At 45.2% G+C, this 23,916-nt stretch overlaps 1 protein-coding gene across 11 annotated transcripts in view; it reads left to right on the forward strand.

The window, feature by feature from the left end:
* Dnajc6 (DnaJ heat shock protein family (Hsp40) member C6) overlaps window positions 1-23,916 on the forward strand; it is a 164,790-nt gene that overhangs the window by 92,265 nt on the left and 48,609 nt on the right. For 10 of the 11 annotated variants that reach the window (XM_015990955.3, XM_015990954.3, XM_076564574.1 and 7 more), the window contains one exon: window positions 23,383-23,533. In XM_015990955.3, the coding sequence (XP_015846441.2) occupies window positions 23,400-23,533 (134 nt within the window). In that variant the 5' untranslated portion in view covers window positions 23,383-23,399. Of the gene's footprint in view, window positions 1-12,742; window positions 12,975-23,382; window positions 23,534-23,916 lie in introns of those variants that run through there. The other variant, XM_076564576.1, reaches the window with a different exon arrangement.

Genomic DNA, 23,916 nt, shown 5'->3' on the forward strand with positions numbered 1-23,916 from the left:
TCGCGGTGAGACCAGCCTTCTACCAGAATCGCAATGGTAGCTGGTGAGGGCAGAGATGGGTACCTCTAGCATGCAGCCGTTTCTGCTGGGTGGTTCATCTTGTGCAGTCTTCTCTGCAGCCGTCCATCCGCAGCTGATGACTACGGTGAGTCCTGCTCATGTCTCTCTCTCCCAGACTGTCTGACAGCAAAAGGGGGTGTGGCCTTAGAGCCGGGCAGACCTGGGTCTGTTCCGACCTTGTATTTCTTAGCTGTGCGACCTGTTATCTAATTATTTCACTTTACTAAGCCCCAGTTTCCTCCTCCTCCTCTATCAGATGTGAGAAGATCTGCCTCAGCAGGGTGTTGAAAGGATTAAATGTGACTTAATGCTCCCGGCAGATGAAAAGTGCTGAGTAAATGGTAGTTTCTCTGTGGCTCTCCCTCGCTCCCACTGGACCTTTACTTAGGGCTGGCTGTTCTTGGCAAGGTAAGCTGACAGAGTTGAGGCTCTGTAATCACGTTTCCATAGTCAGTAGCAGCTGATCTTGTGCTATTTCAGAAAACATACGGGGACACACACACACACACACACACACACACACACACACACACATTTTATCTAGAAACAAAATTTCACTAGGTAGCACAGGTTGGCCTTGAACTTACTCTGTAGCCTCCACTGGATCCCTTTTGCCTCAGCCTCTTGAATGCTGGAATTACAGTGCGACCACCCATTTTTAGCTGGAACTCTGGCTACTTGACTATAGTGGCCTGGCTTCATCAAAGTCAGCCTTCTGGAGTCAGGCGTGATCCTTGATCCTGGCAACTCCTTACTCCTTTGCTTGCAGGCCTCTTAGCTTCGACAGCCTCTATAACCTCCCCGAACATCTTCTTCACACCTGTAAATTAGGACTGATGTGGCTTTTGCTCCCAAGCCTTTGAAAGGGTGGAGGAAGATGCTGTGTATGCAGCTTCTTATCCTACCTGACACTTAGCGGGAGCCCAGGAAAGGTCAGCGTCCCCAGGGCCACCGTGCTTGACTGTGTACAGTTATAATCATCCATAGGCTTGGTCCAGGCATTGAGTAGACCTGATCTTGAGTGTAAGGGCTGAGTCACCCTCACCCAGTGTGCACAAAGGTTCAGTAGAAACCTCACTTTCTCCTGTTGAAGGACATCAAGCCTTATAAAGTGCTTGGCAACCCACCACTGCCGTTCTTTGCAGAGGACATTCTGTGCAAAATGGAAAGGCACAAGCTTTCAACCTTGCCTGCTGTCCACCTTTTACCCAGACCCCTGTTGGGATTGTCAGTGCCGGCCTTTGAAATCTCAGAGTCTGTGAATCCTGGTCATGTTGCCTGGGATGTAAAGGACACCGAGGGGGACCAGATTCCTCTAATGACTTAGGAATTTTTTCAGTCGCAGCCACCTGCCTTTGAGGTGCCTTTGACCTTGGGTTTGTCAGTGAGAATGTGCGTTTCTACCTCAAAGAGATTTGACAGTGAGCCGTTTCCAAAGCCTGCTCTGGTGGGGAGAGCGAATTGTGCATTGCGGCTTGCTCTCGGGGTCCTTGCTCTTCCCATCCTGTGCTCTGTTGCCACACACTGACAACGTTCATGCTCGCATCTGGTGAACAGAAGAGTGAAAGTGAATAGATGCAGACCTTAAAGACAATGCGCTCTGTGTGTGTGTGTGTGTGTGTGTGTGTGTGTGTGTGTGTGTGTGTGTTCGTGTGTGGGCACAGGTTAAGCCTAGGCAGCTCAAGGAGACTCATTAAGAAAAACCTGCCCTGCCCTCTATTTCCTTTTGTGAATCTGAAGAAGGGGACATGATTAGAGCCCCCACCCCCATTTTCTTCTCCTGCCTATTAAAGTTCTAGTTGGTAGTTTTCATTAATTTGTGTCTTCCTTTCCAGCCACTGCTGCTCAGCAGCTCCCCCCTGCTGGGTGTCTGGTCATGAAAATCTCCTTAGATCACTCACAGGGCAGACATCAGGCCGTGCCTGCTTCTCCCTTGCCAGCAGACCTTTGGGGTTGCCTATTTCCCTTTGTGTTTTAGGCTTTTAACAAACACACAGGAAGCAGTACGGTCACGAGAAGAACACAGGCTTTAGAGTGAGACAGACATGGAGAAGAGGCTTGGCTGTGTGACCTGATTTCTGTTTTAAGTCCTGCTTGCTAGGGACTAAATATTTGTGCTCCCTGACCCCAAAATTGTATGTTGAAATTGATAGGATGTGGTGAGGTGACATTTGGAAGGTGACTGGATCATGACAACAAAGCTGTGGAATTAGTTTCTTGGGGCTGGACATGGCTCGGTGGTTAAGAGCACTGGCTGCTCTTCTAGATCCTGGGTTCAATTTCCTGCACCCATATAGTGGCTCAGAGGCATCTGTAACTCCAGTCTTAGGGGACCAGATCCCCTCTTCTGGCCTTTGAGGGCACGGCATGCTTGTGGTATATAGACATAGATGCAGAATTTTGGAAGTTGCTTACAATGCATTTCCTGTTTACTTAGGTAATATTATATCCTTCTGGGGTCTTTGATGTAGTTAAAGACTAGATAGTTATAATTATAGTTTTCCTTAATCATGATAAAAGATAAATTAGATATAAAACTTTAAACTCACAAATACAGGATAGATAAAATATTTTCTTTAATTTTGCCAAATACAAAGACTAGATATTATAACTATAATTCTTGCTTGATAACTGTTCTATTATATATAATTTTACTATGTTAAAGTTAAAACCCTCTTTTTTGATTAGAGAGAGAAAGGGGAAGTGCTATGGGATGTCTTTCTGTATGCTGTGAATATGTATTGCTCTGATTGGTTGATAAATAAAGCTGTTTGGCCTATGGGAAGGCAGCTTAGAGGCAGGTGGAAATCCAGGAGAGAGTCAGGAAGAAGAAAGGCCAAGGCAGAGGAGACACCAGCCTGCCGCCCAAGGAACAGCATGCCAGTAGACCAGTGAGCCACGGAATATGTGGCAAGACATAGATTAGTAGAAGTGGGTTAATTTAAGACATAAGAGCTAGCAAGTGAGAAGCCTGAGCCATTAGCCCATACCATTTGTAAATAATGTAAGCCTCTGTATGTGTCTGAGCGGCTGTGGAACCACGGGTGAGAGAGAGTTGTCTGGACTGTGGGACCGGGCGGGACATAGGAAAACTTACCGCTACAGTGGTATACAGACATAGATGCAGGTGAAACACCCACACACATTTAAAAAAAAAAGATTTCTTTTAAAGAAAGAGACTCTAGAGGACTCATTCATCATGTGAGGATACAGGGGAAAGGCCCTCACTGTCCCAATATGCTCTCACTTGATCTTTGATTTCCCAGCCTCCAGAACTGAGAGGAACAGAATTCTGTTGTTTGTAAGCCACCTAGTTTATGGCATTTTGTTATAGCAGCTCAAATAGACCAAGACAGGTCCTCAGCTTGCTGTTCTGTAGAAGGGAATGGTAAAACTTAGCCTGACAATACAATGGATGGTAGATATAGGCCTGTGGCCATGTTCCCAGCACGGAGAATGTGGGTAATAAACAATGGCCTATAATGTTAGCACACAGTTATACTTCAGCATGATTACAGTTGGTTTGAAAATGGATTGAGGGGCGAGGAAGATGGCTCACTTGATAAAGTGTCTGCCATGAAAACACAAGGACCTGAGTTCAGATCCTCAGCTCCTATATAAAAGCCATGCGCCGGGCGGTGGTGGCGCACGCCTTTAATCCCAGCACTCGGGAGGCAGAGGCAGGCGGATCTTTGTGAGTTCGAGGCCAGCCTGGGCTACCAAGTGAGTTCCAGGAAAGGCGCAAAGCTACACAGAGAAACCCTGTCTCGAAAAAACCAAAAAAAAAAAAAAAAAAAAAAAAAGCCATGCACAGTGTCAACATCTGCAAACCCAGTTCTGCAAGATGTGGAGACAAGGAATCCCTAGAGCTCACTGGCCAGCCAGCCTAGCCACTTCATGTTCAGTGAGGGATCCTGTTTCAAAAAGCAAGGCAGGGCTGATGAGATGGCCCAGCAGGTAAAGGTGATTGTCACCAAGCCTGGTGACTTGTTTGTTCTTCAGGTCCCACATGGTAGCACATGGTAGAAGGAGAGAACTGACCCTTCCAGATTGTCCTCTAGCCTCTACATGTGACTGTAACACACACACGCCTACCTCACATAAACAGACAAACAAATAAATGAAATAAGTGCAATAAAAATTAGCAACAATGGAGAGTGATTGGGAAAGATACTTAATGTCACCTCTGGCCTTCAAATGCAAGTGCACACAGTTGCACATGTACCCCCACACATGGGCTCATTCCCATACAAACATGTACATATACCACAGACACATATACACTCATGAAAGGAAGGAAGGGAAGAAAGGAAGGGAGGAAGAAAGAAAAAGTAAGTAAATAAGAAAGAAAGACGGAAGGAAGGAAGGAAGGAAGGAAGGAAGGAAGGAAGGAAGGAAGGAAGGAAGGAAGGAAGGAAGGAAGGAAAAGTGAACTGGAGCTTTTGGTTTCTTGACAGGTTCAGTTCAGTTCAATCTCATATCCTTCCGTAGACTGCTCATTCTGGGAAGCCTTGTGCTGAATGCTTTACATACATGAGGTCTTCACTCATTCTTCTTGCTCATTCTTGAGTTTGTCTTAAACCCTTCAACGGAGCCATCTCCACACCTTTCCCAGTGGTTCCGAACACTGTCTCCTTTGAAGGTCAGTTTGGCCTTGTAGCTTCTTGGGGCTGAGACCTCCAAGTTTCCTAGTCTCAGCTCTCATTGCCTCTAATACATGTTCAGTGTGCCCAGTTCTGAGAAGAAATACCATGATGTCCGGGCTTCAGCATGTGTTGTAGACATCTTATAATGTAACTCATCCCTGGAAAGCCTCCAGCTTTCCTCCTCTTTACTCACTTCTTAGTGTTGGCTCGCATGTCTTTGCCTCAAAATCAGACACAAGCTCACAGGCAGACTGCAGGAAACAGAAGAGATATATTGGCATCAAGTCAAATGTCAAACAAAGACAGATGAAGCCTTGAGCTCATGGAGGTGCCGGGCGGGACTGATTTTTATATTCTATTGGTTGGCATCTTTTTTTGTAGCCAATCAGGGTGCAGCTTGTAAAAAAAAAAAAAGGGGGGGGCACGTAACTCTTTCCTCCACTAAAAAAAAAGTAAAGATGGGGTGATGATGGCCATTTCTTATTGAGCTCCACCCCCTCTCTGTTTTTAAAACTGCTATCTCAAAACAAAGGTTCCGAGAGGTTACATCCCATCTCCGAGTATATAGAAAACAGAGTGGTCCAAGTGATGCTGATGGCCCCTTCAAAGCGTGACTTCAGACTGATCTGATGGCTGGGTAGCTAGCACGCCAGGGAAGTAATCAATTACCTGTCTCACTCTGCAGGGCTCAGTATTTGGCTTAGTTGTCATTGGCTCATGTCAGTTATCTTGATAGAGATGAAGAAATAGGTTTTCAGAAAATTTAATCCAGGTGGCGACGCTAAGCCTGGAATTCAATTAAGGCCATGATTTCCAATTAATGGACCTTCATGTCAAGATTGAGGTCATGTCATTAGTCTTCCTTTTATTTTAGGATCTCCACTGTCATGATTTACAGTGAGGCTCAGCCAGCCTTGTCAGGGTTATCCGAGCATAATTAAACAAGGAAGAGAGCTGGCTGAGCTGGCTGACAGGAGGAGCAGGGGAGACTCCTTTCTTGATTGGTAAGGGGGCTGGCAGGATGAGGCACACATGAGGATTCCTTCTTCAAGACCATTTCCTGAGTGTGTGGCCTCTCTACTCCTCAAATCCATGCAGCATAAAAACTCTCTCTCTCTCTCTCTCTCTCTCTCTCTCTCTCTCTCTCTCTCTCTCTCTCTCTCTCTCTCTCTCTCTCTCTCCCTCTCCCTCTCCCTCTCCCTCTCCCTCTCCCTCTCCCTCTCCCCCTCTCCCTCCCATCCCCCTCTTCCTCTCCCTCCCTCTCCTTTTCCCTCTCCCTCCCCACTCCTTTCTCTCCTTCCCTCTCTCCCTCACTTCCTCTTTCTTTCATTCAACACAGGGTCTCACTTTCAATTCCTCCATGTTCCCAGCATCTCGAGTGCTTGGCTAACTGCCACGTACTCCCAAGCCCAGCTGGCCTAGGTCCTTTCAATCTTACCATCCTTGTCGCAAATTCCTTTTCTCTTTTCCTGGTTCTCAGGGACTTGTCACTGGAGCTGAGACTCTTTGGGAAAAGTGGCACACGGAATGTCATTTTTGCATGGGAGGGGTCTGGGGAGGAGTAGGAACCATCCTCTGTGGCCCAGCAGGTGAGGGTGAGACGTTGGCTCTGTGAGTAGAGTTTAGACCTGGCTGTCTATTCAGACTGGCTAAGCACAGAGGCCCACCAGCCTGCTCACTGACTGCGTTCGCTCAGCGATTGGTGTGTCCATTTAAAGGAGAAGGGGTTACACTTACTAGAGTGTCTCCATAAACCACACTCATGCCAGAAGTTGGGCCACAGATAATGGTAGCTTTCTTTGTCATTGAGACCCATGAAATGGAACAGTAGCTCGTTATCTTACATTTTTTTTTGTTACATTTATTTATGTGTGTGGGTGCATATGTCATGGAGTGCATGATGGGACCATTCGAAGTAGTCAGTGCTCACCTTCTATCACGTGGGCCCCCTAGGATGGATCTCTGGTTGTCAGGCTTGGTGGCCAGTGCCTTTACCCGCTCTGTAGCCAGTTCTGATTGTAGTTAAGTAGTGGATTGTCTTCCAAGCACTTGCTGTGGAGGTTTTTCTGTCTGTAGATTCATTTTCTGACATCGCCCCTTCCCTGTTTAGTCAGCATGTGGGTGTGTCCTGCAGCTCTCTGAGCCTCATTGGACATTTTTCATGTGTCGTGTGAGTTACCACAGACTATTACTGGGTCCGACTTCTACATTTATCTGAGCGTTAGATGCTAAAAATCTGCCCTGAGATTCCCTTCAGATGCCTTGGGGTGGGGTTCTGGCCTTTGAAATATACAGTAAAGGATACGCTGTCCCTGCAGAAATCCCCTCACCAGAACCATGACAACCTGCTCTGTGAACAGCTCTTTGGAAATCTGCTGGTCACTGCACTTTTGCACTGGTGTGGGAGTGTGAGGACCGAGTTCTGTAAGCAGTTACAGAGAGGGTTTGGTAAATGTTCATACCCTTCAGCTAGACTCCCAAGTGTGGAACCAAAGGGACACTCACTCACCCTCCCAGTTTAGGTCACCCTCTCTAACACACCCTTTTCATCCTCTCAATCCCTGAGGGAATGGCAGGAAGTGCTGGTGGATAGCCAAGCAAGTGATTTGCTGTCCCAGATCTGCTCCCTGCTTCCTCATCTGCTCAGTAGGGACCAGAGCACCTACTCTCCATTGTTGGCTGAGCTTGGCGGGGTCCCTAGTGTGATGATGGTGGCAGGTGCCTTAGTTATGATGGCTCTCACCTTGGCACGGTGTTCTCTTGACCTTTGCTTGTTTTCCGGGCTTGGCTTGAAAAGCTTTTCAGCCCATCCCCACCCAGGCTGCAATTCGGATATCCTCTCTTAGATAAACCTCTCTTCTCCTTTCCTTTCTAGAGTAACGTGTAGTGCATCTGGTGATCAGAGCATCCTGGAATAATCTAATGATTATGATGATGCCCAATGAGGGACATTAGAGGAAAGCGCTAATGAGTGTGTGTCTCTGTGTATGTGCCATGGTGCACTTGTGGAGGTCAGAGGGCAACCTTGGGGTGTCAGCCCCCACCTCCCCTCTCCTTTTGAGATGGTATTTTTGTGTTACACCAGGGCTAGCTTGCCCATGAGTTCTGGGAACTCTCTTGTCCCTACCTCCCATTTTGCTGTAGGAGCACTATGGTCACACATGCGCACTACCGCACGCATCTTTATGTCAATTCTGGGGATCCAAGCCCAATTTCTCACACTGGTGTGGCAAGCACTTTACCCATCAAGATGCTTCCCCAGCTTGGCATCTTTTCTTTTGTTAGATAGGTCTCCCAAGGTGGACCAGGCTGGCTTCAGGCTCTCAATCTTCTTCTCTTGATCTCCCTGAGTGTCCAGAGGACAGGCATGCACAACCATGCTTGAGTACTAATAGCTTTTAATACTTTCATTGTTAAGTAGAAAAATTGGAAGACCCAAGGCAGTATAATATGACTTCTATGTATGTGGGTACAGAGCCCCAAATATTTGTGCTTGTATATAAGAACATAGATCTAAGAATGGAAGGATATATTGTTTCTAAAATACCAACAGATTTTTTTTTAAAGTAAAAATTGGAGTTTAACCAGTCATGGTGGCATAAGCCTTTAATCCTAGCAATATGGAGTCAGAGGCAGGAGGATATCTGTGAATTCTAGGCCAGCCTGGTCTACATAGTGAGATCTCGTCTCAAAAAGCAAAGCAAAGCAAAACATAAAACAAATAAAAACCAACCCTGAAGTTCACGTCTCTACCTTGCACCTCCTTTCTTCCCTTCCCCTCAACTCCACGGTCACATATGCACATACATGTGTACATGTGTACCTGTACTAACACAAGTGGAGGTTTGCTTAACCACTTACATACCCATCTCCCAAATACCAGAATTCTTTATTGCACATGTACACGATCCCTCCTTTGAGCTCAGTGGCATATGACTGACTGTACATGACATTTCACTCTGGCTTGCCTCAAGCTACTGGGCATTGGCTCCTAGTTCTCAGCAGAGCACATTCTTAACAGAGAACAGCCAGGCAAGGCAGATAGGATTATGGGACAAAGAATGGCATTTTGTGCTGATTAATGTGTTTGTTTGACTTGCCAGTCCAGACTCCAGTTAAGCGTATGGCAAAAGGGACATGACCTTTAGAAGTAAAGTCATTTTCATCTCCCTGCTCTGCCTGTGATTTCACATTGGGCAATGTGGCTTCCTTATTTTATCAAGTATTTACACACTTAAAATATACAATGGTTACTGAAAGATGTCTACTATAACCCAATGAAGAAACCACCCTTCAAAATAAAAAATTTACACAGATGAAAAGCCAATAGAAGAATTGAAATTTCATACTAAAATATGATTAATCCTAATAAAGTTGAAAAAGAAAAGAGAAACAAAAGGATAGAAAGAGCAATGAAAAAGAAATAGCAAGGCACTAGGTTTCCTTCTAACCATGTCTATAGTTGTTCTGTGTATAAATGGACTACATACTACTGTTAAAAAAGAGTAATTCTTAGCCCAATGTTATGGTTGAATCAAAAAAGGCGTCACAGGTAACGTGCTACAGGCTTGGCTGCGAGCTAACGAGCCTTTGGGATACCATTGAATCACAAGGGCTCTGATAACCAATAGCTTAACCCTATAGGAAGGTCATAGAAACCATGGAGGACAGTTGGCAGAAGTAAGTCACTGGTAACATGCCCCTAGAGACCATGATGCTCTTGCCTTAGCTCAGGCCCCAAGGAAAGGAGCCAGCCAGACACAGACACAAACCTCTAAAATCATGATCCAAAATAAGTCTTTCCTCCTTTGAATTATTCATGTTTCCTTGCCAAACTGTATACAGCCTGTAAGGAATGCAGTTTAGGTGCAAAGTCACAGTCAGCGAGGATCGTCCACATCCTTACAGGGTCGGAGGCACCATAGATCACACAAAGAAGAGCTGGCAACCCTCTCCTGGAGAAGGCCTTACCTGGGAATGAAAGTTGAGCTTTGGTAATCTTACTTTTGTTGGAAACAATTGTCTTTCAAAATGGATTGAGAGGAGAAAAATAATCCTTTGTGTTAGGCACGCATCATTTTGGAATTGTGACTTGTTTCCTGTAAAACAAATTCCCATCTGGTAACACATCCCATAAGACTGAAATATGTAGTATTTAGCATTCCTCATAATGCAGACCATTAGGCAACAAATTCCTAAGGCAGATTCTCAGTCTATGACTCTGGCTGACCTTGAACTCGCAATCTTCCTGCTCCAGCCTCTTGAGTGCTACCATGCTCAACCTCAAAAGTTGTTTTTAACGGAGTTTCTGCCATCTATAAAATTCTTGGTTGATAGTTTTCTGTCAAAATTTCATTCTGTATTTTAAAACTTCCATTGCTTCTGATTAGAAGCTAGCCCTCATTCATGTCATTGTTACTTTGCATGTCTCTTTTTTTTTTTCTCTGTTGGGTGCTAAGATTGCCCCATTAGTCTTGGCTTCTGCAGTTTGATTCTGGTGTGTCTGAGGTTGGTTCTTTGTGTAATTTATCTTGCTTGGAGTTTGCTGAGTTTCTTTCTCTCTTCCTTTTCTTCCTCCCCCCCCCCCCCCGCCCCTCCATTCTTTTGATGGGATCTCTTCAGAGGGGCCTTGGTCTTAGTATCCTCCAGCCTCAACTTCCCGGGTGCTGGGATCTTAGGCAAGGGCTACCCCACCCAACGATAATGGCAGTTTTAAACCAAGGATAATTTTGCTTTCCTAGGGAACATTTGGCTTTGTCTGGAAGTATTCGTGGCTACATATTCTGGGACTTAGGCTTGAGGGTGATGTAATTATGATCTAGTTAGTAGAGGCCAAGAATGCTGCTGAAGATTGCGATGTTCACGACAGTCATCACAACAATGTCATGAACACATGAACACAACTCATGTCAGCAGGACTGAGTTCCAAGGTGGAGGAATTCGGTCTTTTTTGAGACAATGTCTCACCATGTGGCCCAGGCAGGCCTGAAATTTATGATCCTCCTACTTCAGACTCCTAAGTACCTAAATATTGAGATTACAGGTATATGCTACCACTGTTTACTGAGAGACCCTCATTTTAATTAATTTTTTCTTTAACAAATTTTACAAATATTAAAATCCTTTTCCTGCTCAATTTTCTTCCTCCTTTCATTTTTAGCCTTACTTGGTGGCATAACTTGATGCCTTAATGTTTACTAATTTGTTCTTTTGTAGTTTCTAGTCTTTGTTTTTTTGAGACAGGGTCTTGCTATGTAGCCCAGATTGGCCTTGAACCCATGATCCTCCTAGCCTACTAAGTTGGTGGTTCTCAATCGATATTTACATTATAATTCGTAACAATAGAAAAATGATGGTTATGAAGTAGCAATGAAATAATTTTATGGTTGGGGGTCACAGCAACTTGGGGAACTGTATTAAAGGGTTGCAGCATTAGGAAGGTTGAGAACCATGGCTCTAAGGGCTGAGATTACAGGCATGTACCGCCACTACCACTATGACCACCTCCATGACCAGCTTTCTAATCTGCCCCCAAGTTTATTTAACGAAATTTTCATTTCCTATTTTTCTACTTTCAATTCTAGAATCTCCCCTTCTACCTCCCTCTCTTCCTTCCCCCAGTTACTGTTTCAAGGCTACTTTTTTTCCCTCTTAAGCTCTTTGAAGATATTTATGAGGTTTTAAGTATATGTAGCTAATTTCAGCACTAGGAGCATCTTATTTCTTTGAGCTTTTTAAATTGCCTGCTGACTGTGCTCAAACTAACACCACCTGAATATGGTTTTATATGAGACTGTACTGGGTAGAGTTTGGAGTGGCAGGTGTAGCCTGATTTCAAACTTTGGGCTCAATGTGGTTTTCATTTGCACTATATTTCTTGTTCTTCCTACTCTTAACTTTTTAAAAAAATTATTATTTTACTTTTTCCAATATTGTGAATCCTTTGGGGAAAGAACAGCTACTACTAGCTTCTTAATTAGCTTTCCTTACCTATTTCAAGATAAAAATGATTTTCTGGTCCTCTCATCAAACATCAGTGTCCCATTGTGTACTGAGCTCTGACTGTCCTGGGTCCTCTAAGCCCATAGTGAGATATGAGGAAGCGTGAAACTGGCTCTCTGTCACTGAAGGCCTGGAGCCAGTGGCGTTGAATCATTCTGATGCAAGTCAGTGTGCTCCGAGTCCTGAGCTGGAGCTGCAAAGTAATGTGGGGAAATGGCACATGGGGCAGGAGAGACAAAGACCCTCTCAACAGAGGGCAGGATGCGAAGGTGGATAATAACTGAAGTTTTAGATTCTGCCAACCCTCGGTTCAATTTTGTTTTGTCATCATTTCTTTTTCTTTTTATTTATTCTTTGTGTCTTTCACACCACACATCTTGGTCCCATTCAATTCCCTGTCCTTTTGTATCCACTCCCTGCCCTTTGCAAACCCCCTCCAAATAAAATAAAATTTAAGAGAAAAAAGAAAACAAAAAGGAAAGGAAAAAAAATCTCATCATGGAAGCTGTAGTGTGACACAGTGAATCACACAGTAAACCCTTTTATTCATATATTTTTACCTGCAAGTATTCCTTGCAAAGAGTCATTGGTCTGATTCGAGGCCTCTGCTTTCTGCTACACTATCAACTCGGGGCTCTCACTGGGACTCCTCTTGATATCCTGTTGTTGCCCCGTGTCATGGAGATCCTGCAGCTTTGGGTCTGCAGGTCTAGTCCCTTCATGTGCTCCAGCAGATCATAGATGGGGTGGATGTTGAGTGGGCCAACTCATAACCCTAGTTCTGGGCCTGGGTAGTTGCCGGGTCGGTCAGCCCGCCAGCTCTCCTTCATCCTCACCACCAGGTTGAGCTCTCCAGCACTGGTCTCCAGCATTGCCCTGGCTAGTTCACCCCTTGCCACAATGAGCGAGGGGCGGGGCCGGTTCTCCTGCTTTCATGCCTTCAGGGTTGGCTCTCTCACACTTGGACCATCAGGGTCAGCTCTATTGTGATGCTCAGGTGAGGGGCAGGGGTCACTGTCCTGAGTGCTGCAGCTGGTGAGGGGCAGGGCCAGCTCTCCCACCTGATGGGAATGTCATTCTGTATGCTGTGAATGTGTGTTGCTCTGATTTGGTCGATAAATAAAACGCTGATTGGCCAGTAGCCAGGCAAGAAGTATAGTATAGGCGGGATAAGCAGAGAGGAGAATTCTGGGAAGAGGAAGGCTGAGTCAGAAGTCGCCAGCCAGGCACAGAGGAAGCAAGATGTGAAGGCAGAACTGAGAAAAGGTACCAAGCCATGTGGGTAAACGTAAATAAGCAATATGGGTTAATTTAAGTATAAGAGCTAGTCAATAGTTAGTCTGAGCTAATGGCCAAGCAGTTTTAATTAATATAAGCCTCTGTGTGTTTACTTGGGTCCAAGCAGCTGCAGGACTGGCAGGTGAGAGAGATTTGTCCTGACCACAGGCCAGGTGGGACACAGGAAAACTTCAGCTACACCCACCTGCCTCAGGTGTATAGGTGGGGGGAGGGCATCTCTCCCTTGCCCATGCTGCCATAAATAGGGTCAGCCCCACCATGCTGCCCAGTCAAGGCATCAGGCCCTTGTCATCATTTCTAAACTTAACCAAAGCCCAACTTTTCCTAGTAGGGTGCTATTTTTTGTTCCTCTTGCTGCAGTACACCCAAAGTAATGTGGGGAAGAAAGGGTTTATTTCAGCTTTCAAGTTACAACCCATCACTGTGGGAAGCCAAAGCTCAAGGAAGGAACCTAGAGGTAGGAACTGAAGCAGAGTCCATGGAAGAGGCTGCTTACTGGCTTGTTCCAGGTTCACATTCAGTGGCCCAGGCCCACATCGCTAGCAATACTCCCATGCACAGTGGACTCAGTCCTCCTATAGCAATTAGCAGTTAGGACCATGCCACAGAAGTGCCCCACAGGCTACTCCAGTGGAGGTCATTCCTCAGCTGAGGTCACCTCTTCCTAGGTGTGTCAAGTGACAACTGAAGCTGACTATGACAGAGGCTCACCTGCCCCCTGTGCAGCATGATGATTTAATCTTGTAGTTTATGGAAACTATATAATAGAGTGCCTAGGTTAGAATATTTGCTTAGTAGGAAGTCTTTCTGTTATAATAATAATGCCATCAAAGGGTTTCAGAACTGGAGGGAACTTTGGGAATCCTGTAATTCATTCCCGTATGTTTATAGTCTTTGAGACCTTGAGTTTATAATCTTCCCATGGCCTTGTAGATTGGAGAAAGAAAGAGCCAGCCAGGAACAAAGACCTGAGCGGCTTTCATCCAGCAACCTGACCAACAAGAGCAGAAATAGTGTATTTGTGGATATTATGGTCTGTAGAGATATAAATATTTAATAGTTGATACAACATATACATTATAAAGTATAGCCCCCTTTTAGTCTATAAAAAAACAAAAAGTAAACACATACACATTATAACTACTTGACAGGTAATGTAACATGAATTATTTATCACTAACTTCCAATATTTTCCTGTTGAATTTTGGAAATTTTTAAGACTGATCTGACTGTGGGCTAAATTATCTCTCTATTTTGAGGCTGTGGTTGGAGAAAGGGAACAGAAGCAGACCCTTGTAGCAACAACTTCTCATCAAATTAATTTCTACCTACTTCCAGCTGGCCTAGGCTGACTTCCAAGAGCCATCATACACTTGTGTACCCACGCTTTCTGCACAGCCTGAACCCACAAAACCTGCATCAGCGCTGGTGCTCTGGGCCCTTGCTGGCTGGGGCTCAATGTCCCACAAGTCTGCTTCTGTACTCTGGGTCTGTTGAGCAGTCATTAGACCTGTCAGGGCTGCTGTGTGACAGCAGTGTGACATAATAGCTCACACTACGGGCCAAATAGCCCAGAAATCACATAGTATTTAAAAATAGTGACATCAAATCCCTGTGCGCCTTAATAATAGTTCTGCCAATAGCTTTTCATAGTTTCCCACACCAGAGCTGTACGAGATGGAAAGTAGAGGCTCTGAGATATAGAGAGTTCTGCTTCCGTTAAGCCATTTTGATTCTGAATCCCCACAGCGAAAACTTCACATGCACGAAGTCTAGAAGCTCTGGAAAGAGATCCCTCCCTTGCTGTATCCCTCTCCAGTCTGGCTGGGCTGATTATGAATCAGAACAATGTGGTCCTTTGTGATTGCAGGCTGCACTGGTCACGGTTTTCTCCACAGCCCCTGCTAACTGTCACTTACTAAGTGTTCACAATATGCTGGGCGTATGCTAAGAGCATTGCAGACCTTTAGTTCTCTCGGTCCTCCCACAGCTGCCTGTATTCTGTGGGTGCTTCTCTCCTGCGGGTCAGGAGTCTTGTGTGGCAGCTGTAGGCTGCATGCCCTTCTAGTAGCAGAAGCAGGGTCCAAACCTGTTCTGACTAATAAGCAGCCTGCCTTTTAATACTGCCAGCTTTGTTTAGTCCCTGCCTCCTTGTTTGGCATAGGGTTTTGAATACTTTTTGCTTAATTTCATTTATTTTTGCATGTGTTAAACTTTTATTTTGTGCAATCCAATACCTGTGCTCTCTGGCATGCTGTTGTGGGCAATCCCTGGAATCATTTACTATGAGAGCTGAATTTCTAAGGATGCAAATTAAAAAAACTCCTGCTCATTAAAAAAAAAGGTCTTATTACTTTAAAAAACATCATCATCATCATCATACATGGTCTCCTTTGATGCTGTTGATACCATGAGGCATGCAGGAAAGCTTTTGTTCCTAATTGGTTCCATTTTAAGGGGAGAAGGAATCACGGAGGAATATAATGATATGCTCAAGCTTACCTAGGTTTTCAGTAGGAAAACCAGCCCTCGGGTCTAAGACATCTTTCCCCAGAGTCCATCTTCTCTCTCCTTGAAGGTTCCCTGGAGTAGGCTGAATGGGGCAAGAGGATTCTGGATGCCAAGGCAGCGGGTTCTTTTAATCAGGAAGCTAGTTATTATGCCTATGTGGTCTATTTGTTTAACTGACGGGAAATCAAGAGCTGAAAAATCTGTTACCTTAGGATAGGGAAGCCTTTCGTGGCAATGACACCGCTTTCTTTGCCCTTGGCCAAGCTTTGGGCAAAGGCATGTCTTGTTCTTGGGGCGGGAGCTGGCAGTGCATGCCAAGGCCTTTTGAGGCCTAGGATTTCACTCTTATACCCGTCAACTTTGTAGATGCCAGGCAACAGGTATAGCGTAGTGACATTTAACAAACAAACACACACAGAGGAAAATGCCCTTTGGCGAAGAAGAACATGAACATGACCAGAACCTATTAGCAAAGTTGGTTTTATCCATCTTTTATCAGCTGGCTGGCCCTGAATTGTAAGAGTTATGGGAACCAGGGATGGAGGCTTTCTGGAAAGGAGACAGGTGGAAGACTGTGGAGGTGACTTTGTGTAGGCGTAGAGGACCCGCCGAGGACGGCTGATGGCCTGTGATTGTTGCCCAGTGTCCCCTGCCATCACGTCTCTATCCTTAAGGCCCTGGACCCAGGCCTTAGATGGAATCTCAGGCAGAAGGATGCCCAGTTTGCCTGTGGTGAGAGAGCCATCGGGGTCACTAGAATGCTGAGGTAAGCATGGCTGCTTTTCAAAGGCCATCGAAGACGCTTTCGTGTTGGAACGAACGGACATGCGCAGAAGAGGGAGGACCCCACAGCCATTCTGCAAGCGTGTACTGAACTGGAATAGTGCAGCACTTGGCTAATTGTACTGACTTTGTATGTGTTTTTAACTGTGAAGCGGTGAGATGTAAAAATCTAGAAAATGCAGTCATAAAAAGAAATGACTTACCATTTCATAATTCGATGTAATTGCTCTAACTAATTTGAAAATGTAATAGATAAAAGCCTGGGCTCTGGAACCATTTGACTGGTTACACACCCGAGCACATCTATTATGGGAGCTTGAGTGAGTTCCTGGTGGGCCTGTGAATCTTCATCTTCCGGTGTGAATGGGAAGAGCAGTGGAACTGCCTTTGGAGTGGTGTGAAGCTTGAACATCGCCATGAACTAGGCATTTAGATCAGTGTCTGGTACATAAGAGGTATCCCATAAGTTTGGGCTAGTCTAGTTATTCTTTTATATTAATTATAATTTCTGAGCTAATTCTGGTTGTGCATGCCTATAATCTCAGCACTGGGGAGGTAGATCTTTCAGAAAGGAGTTTGAGGTCATCTTCAGCTATACACAGAGTCCAAGGATGGCCTGGGTTACATGACAACCTGTCTCAAATACACCAAAATATACACTTTTGAATTCTTTCACTACTTGCCAATATTTTTCTCTTACAAGGATGTGCATACAATGTTTATATTTTAATTTTCATTTTGTCCTTAGTCATAAGTATCTCTATTCTTCTACAAGGCAATTTAATAGTTAATTATATATATGTAAAATGAGCTAATTATAGTCACTACACAGCATTATTAGGAATATTCAACCAATTCCTTTACCAAAAAATATATCATTTGGGGCTGGACAAATAAATCAGCAATTAAGATCATTGGCTGTCCTTCCAGAAGACTTGGGTTTGAGTCGCAGCACCCACACGATGGCTCACAACCATCTGTAACTACAGTTTCAGGGGGTCTAATGTCCTCTGCTGGTCTCCATGGCATTGGGTAGGCACATGGCACCCTGTGGCGGATTGAATGAGAATGGCCCCTATAGGTTCATATATTTGAATGCTTTGGTCTGTAGTTGGTGGAACTGTTTGGGAAAGATTAGGAGGTGTGGCTTTGTTGGAGGAGTTGTGTCATGGGGGTGGGACTTTGAGGTTTCAAAAGCCCACACCATTCCCAGTTAGCTCTCTCTCTCTCTCTGCGCTTCTTGGCTGTTGTCTCAACATGTGAGCTCTCAGCTGCTGTACCAGGGCCATGCTGCCTGCCTGTCCACTGCCATGCTTCTCTGCTGTGAAGATCAGAGACTCTACTACCCTCTGGACCTGTGAGCCCCAAACTAAGTGCTTTCTTTTGTATGTTGCCTTGGCTATGGTGTCTCTTCACAGCAATAGAAAAGTAAATAAAACACACCCATGTACATACAATTTAAAATAAGTTAAAATACATCATCTGTATTTTCTTGTCATTCAAAACAATACCATGGTATATATATATATATATATATATATATATATATATATATATATATATATATATATATATATATATATATATATATATTTCACCGAGTCTTTGCAAGATACAGTACTATACTACATGGGAGAGTATGCCCTCTTAGAGTCTCCAAGTGCTACTGCACGCAGTCCAGGGTGCCCTTGACAGGGGCACTGTGCGAGCCGTGGGAGCATGTGTGGGATGACAGTGCTCACCATGGGCTGTGATTCCCTTGTCAATAGTTTCCATCTGTTTCCTCTGCACTTCTCAGTGTCTTGACTTGGGTACCACAGGTGGATAAGAAGCCGATTAAGAGCAGCCCCTGCCCTTTCTACCTTCCTCACACAGTGAGGCAGTTAGGCCCACCTGAACATTTTCCAAATGACTTTTGATTTGCCTCCGATACTCCTTGAAAAGAAGTGGATGCCGACAGGTGAACAGACAGTGAGCGGTTCAGTGGGGAGACAGATGCTCTCCCAGGAGTCAACAGTGTTGTAAGAACTAGTCAGGCAGTCTGTGTGCTGGTCTCATAACGGGAGGGATATCATGCTCTTCTGAGTGCTAATAATCCCCAAGAAAACTCATTTCTGACATTTTGGGAATGACATGGGGTTAGTGAGTGAGGAGGCAGGGTATGGTTCTGACATTTGCCTTCTGTGGGCTTAGGTTTTAAAATGACACAATGATATTCATTATAGACAAGAGTCTCCTGGGGGCCTGAAGCAAAGACCCAGCCTTTTCTCCTTCTATGATACTCTCAGACATACACTGTCACTTCTGACCCTGACACCCTCTTAGATCCTCAGATCCCCCAAGGGCCCTGGCCAGCACTGTTCCCACAGGTAGTGTTTAAGGTGGACAGTCTAGAGCAGAGGTTGGGAAACCTCCCTTACAGGGCCGGCTCATACACTCTTAGGCTCCAACGGGTGTCTCAGAGCTGTTCAGCTTTGCTGTTGCAGCCCAGAAGCAGCCACAGACCAGACACGAACACAGAAGTCTCAGTCTGCTCTTGCTTTCTATGTGCTCCAGGCAAGTGATATACCACTGAGCTACACCTCCTGCCCTGTGTTCCAGTAACATTTTATTTCTAGACATTGAAAGTCGGCCGTGATGTAATTGTCGTGGAGAATGAACTCAAGTGTCTTTTGATATTTTTCCCCCCAACAGTTAAAACATAGGAAAGTCATCGAGCTCTCATAGACTATATAGAGACAAACAAGTGACTGGATTTGGCCCACAGGCTAGAGCTTAGTCCTGCCATACTATGGCCACTGCTCTGTTGGGTTTTGAAACCTCTCACCCTCTCTTTCCACTGGCTGAGGCCAGAATACCCTTTACAGAATCTGTACTCTCGACACCGAGAGTAGCTCCCCGAGAAAAGCTGGCTCACCCACCCAAGTGAGCCGTTAGGGTGAAATCACACAGTGCCCCCCTTCTCTTTCTGTGTCGTGGCTTTTGTGACATAGTTTGGATGTATGGGTGTTATAAATGGCTCAGGAAAGTCATTCCCGGCTTCAGCAGCATTTTTAATGAGCAGAGAGAGACTTGAGTGATGCTGAGAGTGAGTTTTAGATGATCAAAGACAGTCGCATCTTTTAATAGGCCTGTGCCTCACTGTTCTGCTCCAGCATGAAACTGAGAGTCAGCGAGATGTCTAGATAATCAACACGATGTCCCCTCTGAGAAGCGGTATCTCAGGAGGGTGCTCAGACAGAGCACTTCGGAGTGCAAATGGGGTGAGCAGTTTTTGCTTCCCTGTCCTCAGTATATTCAAAATGAAAACAGGATACCACGTTTTATACATGCATGTCCTTAAAGGGGGGGGGGGTGATCTGACCTCTTTCGTAGGTGTAGTGGTTTGCGTGAGATGTTCCCCATAAGTCTCAGACATCTGAATACTTGATCTCCAGTTGTTGGCTGTTTGCAGAAGATTAGGAGGTGTGGCCTTGCTGTATGCTGAAGGAGGTATGTCACTGTGGGCAGGCTTCGAGGTTTCCAAAAATTCATGCCATTTTGAGTTAGCTCTCTTTATTTCCCATTTTCAGTTTGAGGTGTAAACTCGCAGCTGCTGTGGCAGCCAACATACCTACTTCTTGATTCCCTGTTATGATGGACTCTAACCCTCTGGAGCCATAAGCCCAGATGAACCCTTCCTTCTATAAGTTGCCTTGGTCATAGTTGTTTTTTTTTTTTTGTTTGTTTGTTTTTGAGACAGGGTTTCTCTGTGTAGCTTTAGTGCCTGTCCTGGATCTCACTCTGTAGACCAGGCTGGCCTCAAACTCACAGAGATCTGCCTGGCTCTGCCTCCTGTGCTGAGATTAAAGGGGTGCGCCACCACCGCCCGGCTATGGTGGTGTTTTTAATCACAACAATGAAAAACTAACTAACACAAGGAACCAGAACACAAGAGAGCTTTCTTATGCTTGTAGCACTAGTCTTCCCTGCTGCTGGACCCAGCTCCAGCATGTCACTCAACCTGTGGAGCAGAGGGGTCACCAGAGCTCAGGCTGCCTACATAATTTAGTTTGTCTGGTGTCTTAGTTTGGGTTTTTATTGCTGTGAAGAGACACCATGACCACGGCAACTCTTTTTTTTTTTTTTTTTTTTTTTTTCCGAGACAGGGTTTCTCTGTAGCTTTGCACCTTTCCTGGAACTCACTTGTAGCCCAGGCTGGCTCTGCCTCCCAAATGCTGGGATTAAAGGCGTGCGCCACCACCGCCCGGCCACGGCAACTCTTATAAATGAAAATATTTATTTGACGGGGCTTGTTACAGTTTTAGAGGTTCAGTCCATTATCATCATGGTGGGGAGCATGGTGGCATGCAGGCAGATGTGGTGCTGGAGCTGAGAGTCCTACATCTTGACTCAGAGGTAACAGGAAATCGGCTGACTGACACACTGAGGGAAGCTTAAACAAAAGAGATCTTAAAGCCCGTCCCCATAGTGACACACTTCCTCCAACAAAGCCACACCTCCTAATAGTGCCACTCTCTTTGGGGGCCATTTTCTTTCAAACTCCCATAGTTGGTTTGACAGATGCAGAGATTTGGGGGGTGCTGGTCGTGGGAACATCAGCACTGAGGGGCGGGTTAAAATGCACACCGTAGGAGGATGAGAAGATCAAGGGACAGTTACGGGGGGCGGGGGGGCTGGATATGAGGCAGAGTTGGTAAAATTCCTTCTCAGGGGACATAAACAATACCCATCCTCCCTCCTAAGGCCCCAGGAACTAACCAAAGCATGATTCCTCCAAAGTTCACTCTAGGGAACCAATGTGTTTATTGAGCTTCCTTACAGTGTGTAGGTGAGGGGTCACCTGCAGGGGTGTGAGTGATGGGTCACCTGCAGGGGTGTGAGTGTTATTTCCCCAGCAGGCCACACCTGGAAAGCGTTTACTCAGCAGGGACGAGGACTGCCCTCTAGTTGTATAGATGGAGCCCCCTCCTAGTCTTCCCTGCCTCTATTCTCTATCCCCTACCCAAGGTAGAGGCGCTGTAACAGGTAGGAGGGACTGGGGACTTAGGTGATGGTCTCTTCCCGGACTCTCTGAGAGAAAATCTAAACAGTCCACGAACTCAGTGGGCTGATCTTTTGGACCCAAGAGCAGCTGAACTCCCCAGGATGGCTATTTCTTAGCTCGGAAGAGAGAGAGTCTCTCTCTCTCTCTCTCTCTCTCTCTCTCTCTCTCTCTCTCTCTCTCTATCTATCTATCTATCTATCTATCTATCTCTATCTCTATCTCTATCTCTATCTCTCACTCATTCACACACACACACACACACACACACACACACACACACACACACACACGCACACACACACACACACTAGTAAAGAAGGACCATCTTAACCACAGCTGGTAGAATCATGGACTGGTATCGGCCAGGGGCATAGTGGGATGTGGCTGGTTCTCATTTAGACTTTAGATCTGCACACATGGGTGTGAATGGCTGGTTCTTCTGGTTAACTGAGGCTGTGGATGAGCAGCCTTCTTTGAGACTCCAGTTCTACTACTGTAAAATCGGAGTAATAGGCCTGGCATGGGGTTAAACCTATACTCCTATCATGTGGGAAGCTGAGGCAGGAAAATCACTGTGAATTCCGGGTCAGCCTTGGTATTGGAATGAGACCCTGCCTCACTGCCTCTCAGGAGGAATAATAAACAATTTTCAACTGTGAGAACTGTACTCCAGTGAAAGGTCGGAACAGAGCTCCTGTCCTCTAGGAAGTGAGGGCTCTGTTGCTGTTTGCTCACGCATCTGTTTCTTTATTCACCAGCATTCACTGTTCTTTGCGATTTCCGATAGGGCTCCACCTTGAAATAGATGCTTAGTCATGCCTAAGGCATCCATGAGTTTTGTGATCGGGACAGAAGAATGACAGGAAACACGTGTTTATAGACACATGCTAATAGCATGTAGGGGTATAGTAGGTACTTGAATTTAAAAAAAAAAAAAACAAAAAACCTTTCTGGCTAGTAAACACAAAGAAAAATTACCTCATTTTATCAGAGTTCAGGAAAAATGGCAAAATAGAATCCTCTTCCTTGCATTTGCAGAGGTTAAGTTCCAAGTCCCCAGAGGATGCCTGGATCTCTAGATAGCACCAGACTCTATGATGGCTAGGGCATCTACCCAAAATGCAGAGGTACCTTAAAAAAAGAGGTACTGGACCCAAATATCAGTAGTGCTGACAAGAGCTAGCCACAGAGAGTGCAATTTTATGTAGCCACAGGGGAAGAGACACTGAAGTGTCTTATAAGTCACAGCAGTGGCCACTCTGCAGTTCTCAGCCATGATGGAAGGGATCTGTTGCTGAGGGATGGGATAGAATGAACCTCTATTCGTCAGGTCCACTGGAGGCCAGAGCAGGCCCCGGATGAACAAACTTAAGTGGTATGCTTTTTTTCTCCTGGGGCCTCTCTGTGTCAATAGACTATAATACAGGCTATGTAGGTGATTTAAGCTTTTTAGCTATTCCAAACCAAGTGTGATGGTGCACACCTGTAATCCCAGCTTCAAAAGGCTGAGGAGGGGAGGTAGTAAGCTTGAGGCTAGCTAGTCTACTCTATAGAGCAGCACTTTGTTTCCAAAATGAAATGAAATGCAATAAATAAAATAATTTTAGTATTCACATTAAAAAGAGACAGGTGAAATTATATATTTAGTTAAATATTTCTAAAATGTAATTATTTCAAAATGTAATCAGTATAAAAATATGGAGGTTTTGTGTGTGTGTGTGCATCAAGTTTTTAGAATTTTCTGTGTATTTTACAGGACAGCTCAGTGTGACCAGTTATTTGTATTTCAAGTGCTCAATGGCTGCCTATGGATGTTGGCTGTGGTATTGGGCAGTGTGACTCTGGAGGTCCCTGTTCCCTACGACTCCGTGTGCAACAACTTACCTTGTACTCGCTGGGGCCCAGCAGCATTGCTAAAGCTCATAAATTCCGAGAACAGTACATAATTGCTGGGATATTCCCAGCCTCTTAGAGACGAAGAGAAGCTGGCATTCCGTGTTGTCTGTATGCTAACCTTCTTCTTTTTCTTCTCAGGTGCCTCATCTCCAGACATGGAGCCCAGCTATGGGGGAGGCCTTTTTGACATGGTAAAAGGTGGTGCAGGGAGGCTATTCAGTAATCTGAAGGACAACCTGAAGGACACCCTCAAAGACACATCCTCTCGAGTCATCCAGTCTGTTAGCAGGTGTGTACATTCTTCCGGGTGAGACTGGCGGAACCCAGGCTTCCAGGGGAACTGGCTTCTTGCCAACTGCTTATTAAACTCATATAGTGTCAGATTGGTGACATGATTGCATTCTCTGATTGAAACTGAATGTTAAGTCCTTTTAAAGCTATAAGCACAGTCTATGGGGGGACTGAGTTCATTAGTATGTTGGTGTGGGATGGTCACCATCTTTGGCTTTACAAACATCGTGGGTTCTGATGTAATATCTGTGCTTATAAGCTATGTGGTGTAAGGCAAGGTAATGTATTCTCTGATAGGATTTGTGTCTGAGTAGCTTGGGGATGAGATCAGATCATGCACAGGCAGTCTGTGGATTGCAAATGAAACTGAACTTTCGTATC

This window comes from Peromyscus maniculatus, chromosome 2 (assembly GCF_049852395.1).
Source record: "Peromyscus maniculatus bairdii isolate BWxNUB_F1_BW_parent chromosome 2, HU_Pman_BW_mat_3.1, whole genome shotgun sequence".
NCBI classification, from domain to species: Eukaryota; Metazoa; Chordata; class Mammalia; order Rodentia; family Cricetidae; genus Peromyscus; species Peromyscus maniculatus.